Source organism: Mobula birostris, chromosome 2 (assembly GCF_030028105.1).
Source record: "Mobula birostris isolate sMobBir1 chromosome 2, sMobBir1.hap1, whole genome shotgun sequence".
NCBI lineage: Eukaryota > Metazoa > Chordata > Chondrichthyes > Myliobatiformes > Myliobatidae > Mobula > Mobula birostris.
In genome coordinates this window covers 191,808,596-191,828,235 of record NC_092371.1, presented here as the reverse complement: position 1 = coordinate 191,828,235, position 19,640 = coordinate 191,808,596, and the positions used below count along the sequence as shown (strand labels likewise).

Sequence of the window (19,640 nt, the reverse complement as noted above, 5' to 3'; positions counted from 1 at the left end):
TCTCTGTCGGCATCAATCATCCATCTGCGATAATAGTCCAGCTTCTACGTTTTTGTTTCTCTGAAGTGCAGGACGTTCCCAGCCTGATCCAGCAGGCACGTCCTCCTGCAAAACTTCGACATTCCTCTGTGAGTTTCCTTTTGTCCATATTCTCACTCTCTAACCCCTCCATTTACTCACTGACCTGATAGCTTTGTTTACAGCTTACCCCACGGTCAGCTTCGTTTCACTCCATTAGGAACATCCCTGGCCTTTAGCATTATCATGGAAAAGGATAGAATTAGAGAGGACAGGAAAATTTTTAATTGGGGAAGGGCAAATTATGAGGCTATAAGGCTAGAGCTTGCGGGTGTGAATTGGGATGATGTTTTTGCAGGGAAATGAACTATGGACATGATGTTTAGCGATCTCTTGCAGGATGTTAGGGATAAATTTGTCCCGGTGAGGAAGATAAAGAACGGTAGGGTGAAGGAACCATGCGTGACAAGTGAGGTGGAAAATCTAGTCAGGTGGAAGAAGGCAGCATACATGAGGTTTAGGAAGCAAGGATCAGATGGGTCTATTGAGGAATATAGGGAAGCAAGAAAGGAGCTTAAGAAGGAGCTGAGAAGAGCAAGAAGGGGGCATGAGAAGGCCTTGGTGAGTAGGGTAAAGAAAAACCCCAAGGCATTCTTCAATTATGTGAAGAAAAAAAGGATGACAGGAGTGAAGATAGGACCGATTAGAGATAAAGGTGGGAAGATGTGCCTGGAGGCTGTGGAAGTGAGCGAGGTCCTCAATGAATACTTCTCTTTGGTATTCACCAATGAGAGGGAACTTGATGATGGTGAGGACAATATGAGTGAGGTTGATGTTCTGGAGCATGTTGATATTAAGGGAGAGGAGGTGTTGGAGTTGTTAAAATACATTGGGACGGATGAGTCCCCGAGGCCTGACGGAATATTCCCCAGGCTGCTCCACGGGGCGAGGGAAGAGATTGCTGAGCCTCTGGCTAGGATCTTTATGTCCTCGTTGTCCACAGGAATGGTACCGGAGGATTGGAGGGAGGTGAATGTTGTCCCCTTGTTCAAAAAAGGTAGTAGGGATAGTCTGGGTAATTATAGACCAGTGAGCCTTACGTTTGTGGTGGGAAAACTGTTGGAAAAGATTCTTAGAGCTAGGATCTCTGGGCATTTAGAGAATCATGGTCTGATCAGGGACAGTCAGCATGACTTTGTGAAGGGCAGATCGTGTCTAACAAGCCTGATAGAGTTCTTTGAGGAGGTGACCAGGCATATTGATGAGGGTAGTGCATTGGATGTGATCTATATGGATTTTAGTAAGGCATTTGGCAAGGTTCCACACAGTAAGCTTATTCAGAAAGTCAGAAGGCATGGGATCCAGGGAAGTTTGGCCAGGTGGATTCAGAATTGGCTTGCTTGCAGAAGGCAGAGGGTGGTGGTGGAGGGAGTACATTCAGATTGGAGGACTGTGACTAATGGTGTCCCACAAGGATCTGTTTTGGGACCTCTACTTTTTGTGATTTTTATTAACGACCTGGATGTGGGGGGGTAGAAGGGCGGGTTGGCAAGTTTGCAGACGACACAAAGGTTGGTGGTGTTGTAGATAGTGTAGAGAATTGTCAAAGATTGCAGAGAGACATGGATAGGATGCAGAAGTGGGCTGAGAAGTGGCAGATGGAGTTCAACCCAGAGAAGTGTGAGGTGGTACACTTTGGAAGGACAAACTCCAAGGCAGAGTACAAAGTAAATGGCAGGATACTTGGTAGTGTGGAAGAGCAGAGGGATCTCGGGGTGCATGTCCACAGATCCCTGAAAGTTGCCTCACAGGTGGATAGGGTAGTTAAGAAAGCTTATGGGGTGTTAGCTTTCATAAGTTCAGGGATAGAGTTTAAGAGTCGCGATGTAATGATGCAGTTCTATAAAACTCTGGTTAGGCCACACTTGGAGTACTGTGTCCAGTTCTGGTCGCCTCACTATAGGAAGGATGTGGAAGCATTGGAAAGGGTACAGAGGAGATTTACCAGGATGCTGCCTGCTTTAGACAGTATGCATTATGATCAGAGATTAAGGGAGCTAGGGCTTTACTCTTTGGAGAGAAAGAGGATGGAGACATGATAGAGGTGTACAAGATAATAAGAGGAATAGATTGAGTGGATAGCCAGCGCCTCTTCCCCAGGGCACTACTGCTCAATACAAGAGGACATGGCTTTAAGGTAAGGGGTGGGAAGTTCAAGGGGGATATTAGAGGAAGGTTTTTTACTCAGAGAGTGGTTAGTGCGTGGAATGCACTGCCTGAGTCAGTGGTGGAGGCAGATACACTAGTGAAGTTTAAGAGACTACTAGACAGGTATATGGAGGAATTTAAGGTGGGGGGGGTTTATATGGGAGGGTCGGCACAACATTGTGGGCCGAAGGGCCTGTACTGTGCTGTACTATTCTATTTCCCTCCACCGCTCTCCCTGTAGCTTTACAACCTTCTTTTTTCTCCTTCCCAGTTCTGATGAAGGGTCTTCAGCATGAAAAGGTCACTCTGTTTCTGTTTGTACAAATGTGGCCTGACCTACTGAGTGCTTTCAGAAATTTGTTTTTTTTAATTAAATTTCAGATTTCCAGCATCTATAGTTTCTCTGGTTGTACTTTTGAATGCTATCATTGGAACTAGATATTTCCACCACTCCTCCTACAAGTGAAAACAGTGTAAAGCTTCAAATGCTCACCGTGTAAAATCAACTTTCCTCATGTTAGCTTTGATTCATTTGCTATTCACCTTCATTCCATACCCCCTGGTTCTAGACGCTTCTGCCAATGGGATCAACTTTTCTCTTTCTACTTTGTCTGTAGCCTTCATGACTTTAAATACGTTTCAGATCAGCCCTCAACTTCTCTGTTCCAAGGAGAAGAACTCCAGCTTCTTCTGCCTTCCCACAGAACCAACGTTCTTCCCAAATGAAATTGTCTTGATAAATCTCTTCTGCACACTTTGCATCTCTCCTTCAGTGTAGTACAAAAACAAGACATAATTCTGCAAATCACTGTCTTATAAAAGTTATCCACAATGTCCTTGGTCTCTCTAAGAACCTCTGCAGAACTACACCTGACTGGGATCCCATTGTTGTTTCAGAGCTCCATGCAGCAGATCTATTCCTCCCTTACTTGATCACTCTAAGCTTCAACACCCGTGCTTGTCAGATTTCCCCTGGCACTATCTTTCTCATCATTACTGGCCCCAACCCAACAGCCTCCCACAGACCCGATCAATGTCATGATGCGATACAGTGGCATGCAAAAGTTTGGGCACCCCTGGTCAAAATTTCTGTTACTGTGAATAGTTAAGTGAGTAGAAGATGAACTGATCTCCAAAAGTCATAAAGTTAAAGATGAAACATTCTCTTCAATATTTAAAGCAAGATTAGTGCATTATTTTTGTTTTCTACAATTTTAGAGTGAAAGAAAGGAAAGGAGCACCATGCAAAAGTTTGGGCACCCCAAGAGATTTGAGCTCTCAGATAACTTTTACCAAGGTCTCAGACCTTAATTAGCTTGTTAGGGCTATGGCTTGTTCACAGTCATTGTTAGGAAAGGCCAGGTGATGCAAATTTCAAAGCTTTATAACTACCCTGACTCCTCAAACCTTGTCCCAACAATCAGCAGCCATGGGCTCCTCTAAGCATCTGCCTAGCGCTCTGAAAATTAAAATAAATGATGCCCACAAAGCTGGTGAAGGCTATAAGAAGATAGCAAAGCATTTTCAGGTAGCCGTTTCCTCAGTTTGTAACGTAATTAAGAAATGCCAGTTAACAGGAACGGTGGAGGTCAAGCTGAGGTCTGGAAGACCAAGAAAACTTCCCGAGAGAACTGCTCATAGGATTGTTAGAAAGGCAAATCAAAACCCCTGTTTGACTGCAAAAGATCTTCAGAAAGACTTAGCAGACTCTGGAGTGGTGGTGCACTGTTCTACTGTGTAGCGACACCTGCACAAATATGACCTTCATGGAAGAGTCATCAGAAGAAAACCTTTCCTGTGTCCTCACCACAAAATTCAGCGTCAGAGGTTTGCAAAGGAACATCTAAACAAGCCTGATGCATTTTGGAAACAAGTTCTGTGGACTGATGAAGTTAAAATAGAACTTTTTGGCCGCAATGAGCAGAAGTATATTTGGAGAAAAAAGGGTGCACAATTTCATGAAAAGAACACCTCTCCAACTGTTAAGCATGGGGGTGGATCGATCATGGTTTGGGCTTGTGTTGCAGCCAGTGGCATGGGGAATATTGCACTGGTAGAGGGAAGAATGAATTCAATTAAATACCAGCAAATTCTGGAAGCAAGCATCACACCATCTGTAAAAAAGCCCAAGATGAAAAGAGGATGGCATCTACAACAGGATAATGAACCTAAACACACCTCAAAATCCACAATGGACTACCTCAAGAGGCACAAGCTGAAGGTTTTGCCATGGACCTCACAGTCCCCAGACCTAAACATCATCGAGAATCTGTGGATAGACCTCAAAAGAGCAGTGCATGCAAGACGGCCCAAGAATCTCACAGAACTAGAAGTCTTTTGCAAGGAAGAATTGGTGAAAATCCCCCAAACAAGAATTGAAAGACTCTTAGCTGGCTACAGAAAGCGTTTACAAGCTGTGATACTTGCCAAAGGGACTGTTACTAAGTACTGACCATGCAGGGTCCCCAAATTTTTGCTTTGGGCCCTTTTCCTTTTTTGTTATTTTGAAACTGTAAAAGATGGAAATAAAAAAGTAATCTTGCTTAAAATATTAAAGGAATGTGTCATCTTTAACTTTATGCCTTTTGGAAATCAGGTCATCTTTTATTTGCTTAGCTATTCACAGTAACAGAAATTTTGACCAGGGGCACCCAAACTTTTGCATGCCACTGTATACTATAAACCACCATAACCTTCAATTTCTCATTCAATACTCCACCAACAACCAGCCATGATCTTCTGCAACCTTCCACCTTCCTTTAGACTCCACTCATCCAGTGACCAAATAAACTCACCCAACCTCACCACCTCCATAATTGCTAATCCTTTTACAGCTGAGCTCAGCTGAACCCTTTGAGGGTCATGAGGCCAGATAATGACTTCTTGGTGCATCTTAACAGAAGGTAAATGGTCAGTTCTTGATGATAAGTCAAACACTTTAAGTAAGTAGCAGGATTCGGCAAACCAAAGTATGAGTGGTAAACCTGCTTGCATTTCTGGTTATATCTCTGGCTATCTAAAATGAATAGAAAGCAGCTTATAACCTAAAGTTCATGTTTCAATTTCTCTCCATTGCAGGACACTTCATTAAAATATGCTTGGACTACTTTTTATCAAGAACTATTTTAGTAATTACTATTGATTGCCTTTCCCTCAATATTACTTGAAATTAGCATTAGATTTCAAATGAATAATTAGGTACATGCAGTTCTCTGTCATGAACACTACTCAAATATGAACACAGTGTTCTATTATACAGTGTTCTTTCACTGTGAAAGCACAACCTATCTGACAATGTTCCACCTTCCCCATTGTGACAGGACGTACAGAAGAACCTACTCTGAACAGCTTCCATTTACCCAAGTCAGACATATTAATTAAAAGCAATATGCAATTTGTGTAATATCTTTTATGAATATTAAGCATTTTGAGTGTTTCTGTGGCATCAAATAAGTTTAACAATTACTCTTTCTATGAGGCATTAGTCCAGGTGAAAAGACAAGATCAAAGGGATGTTTTAAAGGACATCTTAAAGGGAAGGCAAGTTAGAGACATGGAGAGAAGATGTACGATCTCAGTATATGTGTAGCTGAATACACAAGCAATACAAAATTATGAGTTCAAAGTCAATTTATTATCAAAGTTGATATACGTCACCATATACAACCCTGAGATTCATCTTCTTGCGGCATGCTCAATAAATCCATATTAGAAATATAACCATAACAGAATCAATGAAAGACCACTTGGCCATTCAATCAGTATACAAAAGACAATAAACTGTGCAAATAAAAAAGAAATAATAATAATAATAATAATAATAATAATAAGTAAATAAGCAATAAATATCAAGAACATGAGATGAAGAGTCCTTGAAAGTGAGTCCACAGGTTGTCAGAACATTTCAATGATGGGGCAAGTGAAGTTGAGTGAAGTTATCCCCTTTGTTTCAAGAGCCTGATGATTGAGAGGTAATAATTGTTCCTGAACCTGGTGGTGTGAGTCCTGAGGTTCTTGTACCTTCTTACTGACAGCAGCAGTGAGAAGGGAGCATGTCCAGGCTTGTGGGGGTCCCTGCTGATGAATGCTGCTTTCCCGCCACGGTGCTTCCTGTAGTTATGCTCAAAGGTGGGGACAGCTTTACCTGTGATGGACTGGTCAGTAACCACTACTTCTTGTAGGATTTTCCATTCAAGGGCATTGGTGTTTCCATACTAGGCTGTGATACAGCTGTCAATATACTCTCCACCACACATCTATAGAAGTTTGTCAAAGTTTTAGTTGTCATGACACACCTTCACAAACTCCTATGGAAGTAGAGGCGCTGCCGTACTTTCTTCATAATCGCACTTACGTGCTGGACCCTCTGAAATGGTAACACTGAGGAATTTGAAGTTTCTAACTTTCCCCACCTCTGCTCTTCCAATTGCCTACAACTGTTGTTAGAAAGTCCATGACAACTGTGGTGTATTCACTCAGATCCACAGCTGAGACCTTGAACAAAGCCCAGTCCACTAGCCCAAAGCAATCCCGTAGCCGCTCTTATACCTCGCGCGACCACCTCTTTGTTATCCTAATTTCTGGAGCTTTGCTCCCTGGCCTGTGCTTGTATGGAGACAGAAGGACACCAAGATTGGGGGTATAGTGTACAGTGAAGAAGGCTATCAAAGCTTGTAGCGGGATCGGAACAAGCTGGAAAAATGGGCTTAGGATGGCAGATGGGATTTAATGCAGAAAAATGTAAGATGTTGCACTTTGGGAGGACAGACCAGAATAGGAATGGTAGGGCACGAAGGAGTTCAGGAGAACAGAATAATCCGGGAATACAGTTCCGTAATTCCTTGAAAGTGATTTCATAGGTAGATAGGATCAGAAAGAGAGCTTTTGGCACATTAGCTTTCAGAAATCAGAGTACTGAGTATAGAAATAGGGATGTTATGTTGAAGTTTTATAAACATTGGTGTGACCTGATTTGGAATAGTGTGTGCAGTTCCGGTCACCCACCAGCAGGAAAGATACAAATAAGATTGAAAGAGTAAAGGAAATATTTAAAAAGGATAATGCAGGACTGAGATCCTGAGTTAGAGAAAGGTTGAATAGGTTAGGGCATTCTTCCAGGAGGAAGGAGTATGAGGGGAGATTTGATAGTCATATACACAATTATGAGGGGTATAGATAGGGCAAATGCAAGCAGGCTTTTCCCAGTCAGGTTGCATTAGACTAGAACTAGAGATCAGAAGTGAAAGGTGAACTATTTAAGGGGAACTGGAGGGAAACTTCTTCACTCAGAGGGTGGTGCGACTGTAGAAAGACCTGCCAGTGGAAGTGTTGGATGTGTGTTCAATTACAAGATTTAAGAGAAGCTTGGTTAAGTCCACATTAGGGGATTGGAAGTGGAGAGTGTCAGTAGCTTTAAATTCCTTGGCAATCTCATTTCTGAGGATTTCTCCTGGGGCCAGCACGTAAGTGCCATCACAAAGGCGGCACTACAATGCCTCTACTTTTTTAGACGTTTCCATGGATTTGGCCTGTCACCAAAACTCTGAACTGATTCTACAATCCACAGACTCACTTTCAAGGATCTTTAACAACTCATGTTTTCATTATTATTTTTTATTTGCATATTTTGCCTTCTTTTGCACATTGGTTGTTCATCAGACTTTGGTTTTTATAAATTCTGTTGTACTTTATTTTCATAAATGCTGCAAAAAATGAATTTCAAGGTAGTATTTGATAACATACGTACTTTTATAATAAATTTTACTTTGAGTTTTTTCTACTTTGACATCACAAAAATAAAATTCCAATTTGATGGTGCTTTTCTAGCAAAGAACGAGGACAGAACTCCAATCTGAGCAGTCTTCATAGGGTCATAGAGAAGTACAGGACAAGAAGCATACCCTTCGGCCCATCCAGCCCATGCTGAAACCATTTAAACTGCCTACTCCCATCAACCTGCCTCAGGGCGATAAGCCCTCCATATTCCTAGTATCCATGCACCTGTCCAAACTTCTCTTAAACTTTGAAATCAGACTAGCATAACCACTTGTGCTGGCAGCTCATTCCACATTCTCATGACTCTCTGAGTGAAGAAGTTTCTCCTTGTATTCACCTTAAACTTCTCACCCTTCACCCTTAACCCATGACCTCTGGTTCTACTTCCACCCATCCACAGTGGAAAAAGCTTGCTTACATTCACCTTATCTATACCCCTCATAATTTTGTATGCCTCTATCAAATCTCCTCTCAATTTTTTATGTCCTAAAGAATACAGTGCTAACCTATTCAATCTTTCATTATAACTCAGGTCCTCCAGACCCAGCAACATCCTTGCGAATTTCCTCTGCATTCTTTTAAACTTGTTTACATCTTCCTTGTAGGTAGGTGACCAAAACTGCACCTAATACTCCAAATTAGGCCTCACCAATGTCTTATACAACTTCAACGTAACATCCCATCTCCTGTACTCAATACATTAATTTATGAAGGTCAATGTGCCAAAAGCTTTCTTTACAACCGTATCTAGCTGTGATGCCACTTTTAGTGAATTATGGAACTGTATTCCCAGATCCCTTTGTAATACAGCACTCCTCAGTGCCTCACCGTTCACTGTGTAACACCCACCCTGGCTGGTTCCACCAGAGTGCAAAACAGCAGACTTGTCTGCATTAAGTTCCATCTGCAAATTTTCCTGCTGATGCTGGTCCCTCTGCAAGCCATGATGACTGTCCACGACACCCCTAATCTTGGTGTCAACCGCAAATTTGCTGATACAGATGACAAACAGCAAAGGACCCAGGATCGATCCCTGCTGTACACCACTAGTCACGGGCCTCCAGTCAGAGGCAACCCTCTGCTACCACTCTTTGGCTTCTCCCACAAAGGCAACGTCTAAGCCAATTTACTACCTCATCCTGAATGCCAAGCGACTGAACCTTCTTGACCAGGCTCCCATGCGGAATTTTGTCAGATTCCTTGCTAAAGTCCATGTAGACATCCACTGCTTTGACTTCATCCACTCTCCTGGGAACTTCTTTGAAAAACTCTAAGATTGGTTTGACAAAGCCACGCTGACGATCCTTAATCAGACCATGTCCATCCAATTACTGATATATCCAGTCCCCTAGAATACCTTCCAATAACTTTTTCACAACTGATATCAGCCTCACTGGCCTATAATTTCCTGGTTTATGTTTAGTGTCTTTTTTAAACAGTGGAACAACATTGGCTAGCCTCCAATCCTCTGATACCTCTCCAGTCACTGAGGATGTTATAAATACCTCTGCTAGGGCCCTGGCGATTTCTGCTCTTGCCTCCAATAGGGTTCGAGGGAACATTTTGTCATCTGCTGCACTCCGAAATAATCGTTAACATTCCAATGTGTAATTACTCTGCCAATTGCAGTGTGAAATCATATACTGAACGTTCCAAATTGTTCATGCTGAACCTCATGTTCTGCCCTCCCAGGTCATCATATACTGACCATTTCACACTGAGCACATTCTGTCCACCCCAATGTGACACTGTATGCTGGACATTGCATCTGGTCGTACACCACCCACTGCAGTGTTTCATCGTATACTGAATGTTCTGTCTGAGGATGCTCTGTCCTCTCTACTGCAACAGTGAAAAATGAGTACCTAGTGCAGTGCTTAACTATAAAGTTAACATGGAAATAAAGGTATGTTCCAGCAGCGTCTCAGCAGTTGCCAGTCAGCACTACACTCAACATAGGACTACCTTAGGGGCTCCAGCTCCAGACCTTTCCTTGGGGGTTACTCCCAAAGCTTCCCCCCATGAGTGGATATAGCCATAAGTTAGTGGAGTCCTCTTCCTCCTCTCTTGTATTAAGTCCTTGCAAATGATTGAGATAACCATACAGGTTTGATGTGACCTCTGGTATCAGCTTGTTTTGTTGACCATAAAACCATATTAATTACCTACCTTTCTTGTACTGCAGTAACCATAATCTCAAATGAACTGTCATATCTCAACAATGGGAGCCTGTGAGCTGAGTATGTGGAATCAATTAAGTCCGAAAGCCCAAAATACTTGCTGTTTTCCTGATACAAGTTCACTCTCTACAAGACAAAGAACAGAAGTTACATGCCATCAATTAACTACCAAATATTTTACAGAAAAAAGACTAAGCCTCAGAATTCAAATATAATAATTAAGTGTTAAATTACCCACAGAAATGAGAACAGTCTGTTTCTGTTAATTTGGACATTTAATGATTTGTGTGTATGCAAAAAAAAAAACCCACAAGAGACAGACAAGTTTTGAGATAGAAACCAGTGGGTATTAGGGGAAACCAGACAAAGAAAAAATGGACAGAGGGAGCTAGGTGGCTCCACCACCCCCTCACTCCATCTGCCCATCACATGCTTCCACCAATCATCTACCAGCCCGTTTCATCCCTCCATCTCACCTCTTTATACCGTCTATCTTGCCTGAACACTCTTAGTCCTAATGCAGAGTCTCTATTCACATGTTTGCCTTTTTTTTTTGTAAAAGATTATGTGTCACAGGAATTTTGGTTATTTAGTGACAGGAACAAAATACAAGCCAGTGCCATCTTACCCACCTTGTCACCAATGTTCACTTAATGACATTGAATGAACAAAACCAACTGAGTGATTTTTCCCTCTCTCATCCAGTCTTAATGTTGCCTGGTTCAGACTAGAAAAGTTGAGTACAAAAGGTAGAATATTTACTTCTTCAATTACACTGGACCACAAAGATTTTGCTTCCTGTGTGTCTTATGGGTTTTGGGCTGCTTATCAGGAAAATCACCATGAAATTTCGATCTCTAACACCATTTATTGAAATTGCCTATATTTGTTATTTCAATTCATAATTCAAGTCAGAATAACTGATGGCAAGACTAAGGAAGGCATTTTTGGTGGTCCACAAATCAAACAGGGTCACCAATGACAGGCAGTTCAAAGAACTTCTGGTGGGACCAGAGAAAATCTCATAGAAGGCATTCGGGGATGTTGTTGAAAATTTTCTTGGCAACTACAGAATGCCAAACTGTGTGCAGCTGGTTGACAACATGTTTGAAGCATACAAAATCTTGAAGTGCAACATGTCATTAAAGATTCATTTTCTTCATTCCTACTTATAGACTTCATCCTTGCAAGCCTTGCCGCTGTCAGTGACGAGCACGGTGAAAGGATTCACCAGAACATTGCAGTCATGGAGAAACAGTATCAGGGCTGATTATTGTTAGACACTTAAGCAAGAATCCTCAGACACTGAGTACAAATGAAGATCATCAACCATTAAGCTAAAAATGTTTTAAACTATTGCAAAGTGTCAGCACCGTTATGCAATTAAATGCATTATATTCAAGAAGTTAATTTCCTGTTTCTCCAAATTCCTACGTGAAACAAGTATATTATATTTGTGTTCAGCTTCAAGTCGTCTATCAAAAACAAAAGAAATTTTTGATAAAGCAACACTTCCAAAAAAAATTTGTTGTCGAGCGTTATTTTAGCAATCCTTTAAACCCCAGTTCTAAAAATTGGTGAAAAAGGACTCGGACTTCTTAATTTGCTCTCACACTATTATAGCAATAGTGAAAAATATTTATGTATTAGGAATGGTAAACATCAGTAACATTTACATTGTTCCAGGATGAAGGCCAGTGGATCTCATTGTAGGGACTGATGCAAGTCTGCTGTGTTTGGAAAGCAAAGGGGAAAGATGTAACTTGGAGTGTTAAAACATTCAGTGCTTCTTTCATTTCCTTGCAGTTTATGATTCTGTCTGCTACACCCAGGAATGGTTCATTTCGTGAAACTGCTCCTCCACTAAAATCAAGACAAAACACAGAAATGTGAATTAGTGAGATCATTCGGTATATACAAGTCCTGGTACAGCAAAAATGAGACACAACTACAGCACGAACAAGCAAAATAAAGTAGGGCAAACAAATTTCAAGAAAAGCAAAATGCTGGGTGCTTGCTTAAAGAGTAAAGATGCTGCAAATGAAAGAGCAACTACCATGAATTATTTATGTTAAAAAGGCAAACTAAGTACTACTGTGCCAAATGCACACTGTCTGTGTTAACTGAGCACATTAGTTGAGAAATCCATTTACTGTTTATCGTAACATAACAATATCGCCTTCCCTGAAAAGTATTGCTTTTGGTACCAGTGTTGCAACAACCTGCTTCATGACCACCATTACTCAAAATCCACCACAAGTTGGGATCAATTCAAAGACTCACAGTAAATTTATTATCAAAGTACATATATGTCACCATATGGGATGGCATGGCAGCACAATGGTTAGCACAAAGCTTTACAGTACCAGCGACCTGGGTTCAATTCCTGCCACTGCCTGTAAGGTGTTTGTACGTTCTCCCTGTGACCACGTAGGATTCCTCCGGGTGCTCTGGTTTCCCCCCATAGTCCAAATACATACTGGTTGGTTGGTTAATCAGGCAATTTAAATTGTCCTGTGATTAGGCTAGGATTAAATCGGGGGGATTGTAGGGCGACGCAGCTTGAAGGAACAGACGGGCCTATACCATGCTGTATCTCAATAAATAAATAAAATGAATACAACCCTGAGATTCATTTTCTAGTGGGAATACTCAATATATCTATAGCATAGCCATAACAGAATCATCAATCAAAGACTGCCCACCTATGGTGTTCAACCAGAGTGCAAAACACAAAAAACTGTGCAAATACAAAAAGAAGAAATAATTATAATAAATATAAGCAATAAATATCAAGAGAAGATGAAGAATCCTAGAAAGTGAATCTTTTGGTAGTGGGAACATTCCAATGATGGGGTTATTGAAGTTGAGCGAAGTTATCCCCTTTTGTTCCACAGCCCGATGGTTGAGGGGTTGTAACTGTTCCTGAACTTGGTGGTGTGAATCCTGAGGCACTTGTACCTTCTTCCTGATGGCAGCAATGAGAAGAGAGCATGGCCTAGGTGGAGGGAGCCCCTAATGGTGGATGCTGTTTTCCTGCAACGTTTCATGTAGATGTGCTCAATGACTGGCCGTATCCATTACTTTTTGTAGGATTTTCCATTCAAGTTCATTGGTGTTTCCATACTAGGCTGTGATGTAGCCAGTCAATATACACTCCACTACTCATCTATTATATATATAAGTTTGTCCATGTTTTAGAAGTCATGCCGAATCTTCACAAACTCTTAAGCAAGTAGAGGCACGGCCGTGCTTTCTTTGTAATTGCACTTAGTGCTGGGCCCAGGACAGGTCCCCCAAAATAACAACACCGAGGAGTTTAAAGTTTGCTGACCATCTCCACCTCTGCTCCTGCAAAGAGGACTGGCTCATGGACCCCTGGCTTCCTTCTCCTGAAGTCTATAATCAGCTCCTTGACATTGTTTGAGGTTATTGTTATGGTACCACTCAGCCAGATTTTCAGTCTCCCTCCTATATACTGGTTCATCACCACCTTTGATTCAGCCTACAACTGCGGTGTCACCAGCAAACTTAAATCTATCAGTTAGAGATCGGCTGATCGATTTCTAGAAGAAGTAAAATTAAATTTCCCTTTCTCAACACTTGGACAACAGAGTTGATTTTACTTAATTTCTGAACACCAATGCTCAAAAGAAAGCGTAAAACAAATTACCATAACACCAGATCAGTTGTTGTCAATTCTCTACTCAATTTGTAATGGTCTTAATGTGCCCAACCACTATTATGCCAGCTTGATAACATACAATTCCAAAATTCCGTGTTATAACAAGCAATATAGAAACAGCCTCTTAAAAAAGCAATACTGAAGTAAAAAAAAAGTTATGAGTAGTTTGACACAGGCCTTTAACAGACAAGCAGCAGCAACTTAAATATGGTGGATCAGACTACTAAGCCTCAAATTGTAAGTATACAAATTTCATGTAATGATGCAAGATTGTCCATTAGTATTTGCATTGCTAGCTAATTTTAGGTGGCATCATTCTCAAATGCAAAAGCCAGAAAGATTGTATAATATATTCATACATCTCACGATGTTTCACAAAAAGCTGTGACTACAAATATTTGGCAGAACAAGAATAGGGCTAATCTGCCAATGCTGTTGTTCACCATGTTAAACTAAGGCCCAACCTTCCCCCAGGCGAATGTAAAAGGTCCAAAAGGCATTTTTGAAAAGAAAGCATTACTGGCCTGGCCAACATTTATCTCTCAAACATAAAGAAATCTGTACATATTCTATATGCTCAAATATTCTACAGAAATCTTCCGCTCATTTCTACAGGCATTGGCGAATATCTCTTGAAGCATCAATATCACCTTTTCTAAATCACTGGCACATTTAACCATACCACAGTTATATCATATGATGCTCTGTTTGATGCTTCCAACAGACATGGCAAGAGGCTTTCTTCACATATTAATGGTGTTAACATTTGTTAAAACAGCTCTAACTGCTGGAAACACGCACTAGCAATGGCACTGCACTATTCTTGCTTATGAAAACCTTATTTAAGAATCTACACCTGAAGTCATGGGGCACAATCTGATTTTAAAAAGAAAAAAACACGTCACCAACTCAGAATCAATAGCAGAGCACCGTTTAACCATTTAACTGAGACAGTCAAAAATATAGTTTGAGAATGGAAAGAACAAAAAATTTATATCAGATTATCTGAATGAAAAACACGCTACACATCTCACATCCTTATTTAGGTGTTAGGGACAAATTTTGTTACTGATGTCCAGACCACCACTGCTAAAGCTTATTGGTATGCAACCCAACCCTGAAATGTAACAAAACTAAATTTTGTAGTTTAGTCCTGCCAAAGGGTTTCGGCCCTAAACATCGACTGTACTTTTTTCCATAGATGCTGCCTGGTCTGCTGAGTTCCTCCAGCATTTGTGTGTGTGTGTGTGTGTGTGTGTGTGTGTGTGTGTGCGCGCGCGCTCAGATTTCCAGCATCCGCAGATTTTCTCTTGTTTGTAAATTTTATAATCTTGCCTTTGATACAAATGGAATTCCCTAGCTGATGTCATTATTTACTATAAATCTGAAATACAAAGAAAGAATGTGACAAAGTTTTCTGACTACACGCATTATTTACAGTGATATACAGATTAAGACTATATATTGACTGTATTTCCAGAAGCACATGTCATGTTTTCATCACTAAGTATTTTTTCATCCCGTAAGTGATATATTCTTAAATACCATGATTATACACACATGATTATGTACAAAAGTGTCTTGAGCACTCTTAACATGAGAGACACTATGCAGTTCACTGTATACAAAATGCAAAATCAAGAGGAATTAAAACACAGACCTTCAGTAAGAGTTTCACAACTAATCCAATATTAAGCGCATTACAGTGCTGTTCCAGGACTCCAGCTAAGTGAGAGTACAGCCCAGTGGCTGGCACTGAATGAAGGGTTTGGTGGTGGTGGGGAAGGTGACAACCACGACATATTAATGTCAGACACCAGTCAACAGTGGCAGAATAAGGCACATTCAAGAGCAGCCCCACAAACTGAACAAGACAGAAGGAATACGATGCAAGCTCACAAACTAAGTTATAAGAAACAAAAGCATGTGAGTGGACTGCAATTCAAATTATGGATATAGCAGAGTCACAATCATCCCACAGCCAAAAAAAAAATCAGGATCTTGTTTATAGAACTCCAAAGAGTGAAATGTATGTCAGACATTCACCTTGTCAAATCCCAATGTGCATGGTCATGGATCAGTATGAATAATGTGTAACGGCTGTTTAATACTCTTTGCTGAAAAGCTTCAAACTTGCTCTGAGCTTCTGCAGTAAGCTTCATAACATAATGTTCTGCACACTGATCTGCTACAGATTCTGCCTCCAATCCAAGATCCCCCAAGATCCCTGCAAAACAATACACAAGATGAAATATCAGTGAATCCAAAAGCACTATTTCAGGTGCAGATTTGCTTTAAGTGATCCCCTGAAAATAATTGTCCGTGATTAGATCTGTTGACCTGCTTTAAATACCAAACATAGCTTACATAAAAACTTAACTATCAAATGCAATTCCTAACTGGGAGGAAAGATCTACATTAAAACATCCTAATTTTTTGGAGATTAAAGATATTCTTCTTTAATAAACACAATCTGTGCCAAATGCTCTTCACTGAATACAGCTGTACGTGCTGATAGCTGTCTTTGCACATCACTGTGGGCTACTTGAACTGCAGCTTGCTGGAAGGACACAAGTAGCAGCAGCCAGGTCAATTTTCTAACGAGAGACTATTTAGACAAACTGCAATGACCTAAGCTATTAACGTGTATCCAGAATATTCAAAGATCAAAGTACATTTACAATCAAAGCATATAGCACATACAAGCTTGAAATTCTTCTTGCAGGCAGCCATAAAACAAAGGAACACAATAGAATTCATGAAAAACCTCACACAAAGATCGCGAAACATCTAATGTGCGAAAAGTAAAGTAAATAAATAACACACAACATGAACCAGAAAATCCCCAAAAGTGGGTACATGGCTATGGAGCCAGTTCCAGACATCCCACCCTGCAAAAACTCATTTCAGGGAGGTAGCACCACCATTTCAGGGAGGTAGCATCCCTGCCCCCTGCAACCCCATATCCACACACAACCCTCCCCCCCACCCCGACCTCCAAGGGTGTGTGTAATACTTTTAGTGATTTTGTCTAATCTGTAAACCAAGTTGGGTATATGCAGAAAATGTGACATTAAAATATGTACTAATACTATATTATATTATCATGTTTATGCTATTATAACTTTAAGCAAGTCTACAGGGAGTTTGGCCTCATCAAGTTGGACATGAATAGAGTAGCTCCTTAGCAGCCAGCCAGCTAGTTTAAATAACGTTAGCTATGCTAATGAATGAATGACACCTGTTAAACTCACCTCAACATGTCTTTTACATTTTAACCCACCATGGGCAATAGAAAAGTCACTGTTGCAAACAGTGCAGCGAGCAACACTGTCATTATTTTTGAGGTCGACTGTAAAGCCTGCCCACAGAGAAAACTGATAGGTCTACTTAGCATGGGTCCCCGACCTTTTATGTACCGCGGACCAGTTTAATATTGGCAATATTCTTGTGGACCGGCCGACCGGGGGCAGGGGTGTTAATCACAACCGGAATATAGGTGATAAGTCAATTGCATCATCACATTTTAAGTAACGTTTGGATATTAAACACACAGCACATATTTTCCCCGTATGAACATATAAAATCATTGCAACACACCAATATCGCTGAATCAGTGGGAGCCCCGGGCTTGTTTTCCTGCAACAAGATGGTCCGATTGAGGGGTAATGGGAGTCAGCGATACTCGAAGGGGGTTCCTTATATCCAGTCAATTCCGCAATTTAGTTTTTGTTGCATTCATTGCAGAAAACTCCGCTTCGCAGAGATATGTTGGAAATGGAAGCAACATTTTCAGTGCTTCTGAGGCTATCTCAGGATATTCAGCCTTGACTTTGATCCAGAATGCCAGCGGAGATGTTATGTCAAACATACTTTTCAACTGCTGTCACTTGCAAGCTCCAGGAGTTGATCTTCTTCCCGCGCTGACATGGATGATTCACCAGAGACTTTCACAAATGGGTCACGGACCCATTCCTTTGCATGTCTTGGGTCACTGATGATCTCGTGTGCGTTCAAATTCAACAGTGCGTGACAGGGAATGAGGAAAGGTGCAGCTGACTCGTATCGTTTCCTCACGGCCCGGTGGTTTTGGGAACCACTCTTAGCACAAAGAGAGACCAATCAGGATGCCGCTCTCCCTCTCCTGCTCAAAAAAATCTATTTCTGGGATATTGTATATAATATCCGGGCATCGGGGAGCCACTATCGGTATGCGGGAGACTCCCGTAACTTCCGGGAGAGGTGGGATGTCTGCTGTTCAGCACCGAAGCAGGTGAAACCTCTCGGAATAGCAAGCTGAACATCAGTTATTCCTTTGCCCTTAGCCTCGACGCCTTAATCATTTCAATCTGGCGCGACACTTAAAAGGGCTAAACATCGGTTTATTTTTCAGTCTTGGTCCCAGGTCCCACCACTTCAATCTGGTCTGAAGTTTCAAACCGAATCAAAGTTTCAACCTGACCCAAAGTTTCGACCTGACCTGAAGTTTCAATCCAGCCTGCATTCTGTTCCAACAATGGCTGATGCAGCCATACCTGCATTCTCAAGAGTCCAGTTGGCTGACTCCTCCAGGATACCACAAAACGCCAGGTTGTACAGACTGTTCAAAAGCACAACTCCCAAAGGGAAATTACAGGCTGCGGATTCAAGTTCAATTATCATTCAACCAACGTGAATAGATAGAGTGGATGTGGAGAGGATGTTTCAGTAGTGGGGGAGTCTAGGTCCAAAATAGACTGACGTCCACTTAAAACTCCTTTAGCCAGAGGGTGATGAATCTGTAGAATTCATTACCACAGGTGGCTGTGGAGGCCAGGTCTTTGGGTAGTTTTAAGACGGATTCTTGGTAAGTCAGGGTGTGAAAGGTTACCGGGAGAAGGTAAAGAATGGGATTGAGAGGGAAATGGATCAACCATGATCAAATGCTGGAGGAGAATCAATGGGACGAATGGCCTAATTCTGCTCCTATGTTCAAAAGTTCATTTCATTATCAAAGTATCCAAGTCCGAAATTCCTCAATTCTGCGGGTAGCTGTGAAACCAAGAAGAAAAAAACGGAAGGCAGCGTGATAATAAACCCCCAAATCCCACCTCCCCACAAAAAAAACGCAACAGGCACACCAACCCCTCCAAAAAACGCAACAGGCACATCAACCCCTCAAAAAAACACAACAGGCACACCAACCCCTCCAAAAAAACGCAACAGGCACATCAACCCCTCAAAAAAACACAACAGGCACACCAACCGCTCCAAAAAACAGAACAGGCACACCAACCGCTCCAAAAAACGCAACAGGCACACCAACCCCTCCAAAAAAACGCAACAGGCACACCAACCCCTCCAAAAAAACGCAACAGGCACACCAACCTCTCAAAAAAACGCAACAGGCACATCAACCTCTCAAAAAAACGCAACAGGCACATCAACCCCTCCAAAAAAACGCAACAGGCACATCAACCCCTCAAAAAAACGCAACAGGCACATCAACCCCTCCAAAAAACGCAACAGGCACACAAACCCCTCCAAAAAAACGCAACAGGCACACCAACCCCTCCAAAAAACGCAACAGGCACACCAACCCCTCCAAAAAAACGCAACAGGCACATCAACTCCTCCAAAAAATGCAACAGGCACACCAACCCCTCCAAAAAAACGCAACAGGCACACCAACCCCTCCAAAAAAACGCAACAGGCACACCAACCCCTCAAAAAAAACGCAACAGGCACATCAACCCCTCAAAAAAACGCAACAGGCACATCAACCCCTCCAAAAA

General features: G+C 41.6%; 1 protein-coding gene across 21 annotated transcripts in view; it reads right to left on the bottom strand.

The window, feature by feature from the left end:
- LOC140193984 (protein GREB1-like) overlaps window positions 1–19,640 on the bottom strand; it is a 458,873-nt gene that overhangs the window by 219,903 nt on the left and 219,330 nt on the right. For 19 of the 21 annotated variants that reach the window (XM_072251241.1, XM_072251242.1, XM_072251240.1 and 16 more), the window contains 3 exons: window positions 15,913–16,093; window positions 11,858–12,044; window positions 10,171–10,307 (listed from right to left, as the gene is read on the bottom strand). In XM_072251241.1, coding sequence (XP_072107342.1) covers window positions 10,171–10,307; window positions 11,858–12,044; window positions 15,913–16,093 — 505 coding nt within the window. Of the gene's footprint in view, window positions 1–10,170; window positions 10,308–11,857; window positions 12,045–15,912; window positions 16,094–17,466; window positions 17,848–17,988; window positions 18,898–19,640 lie in introns of those variants that run through there. The other 2 variants (XM_072251256.1, XM_072251263.1) reach the window with 2 other exon arrangements.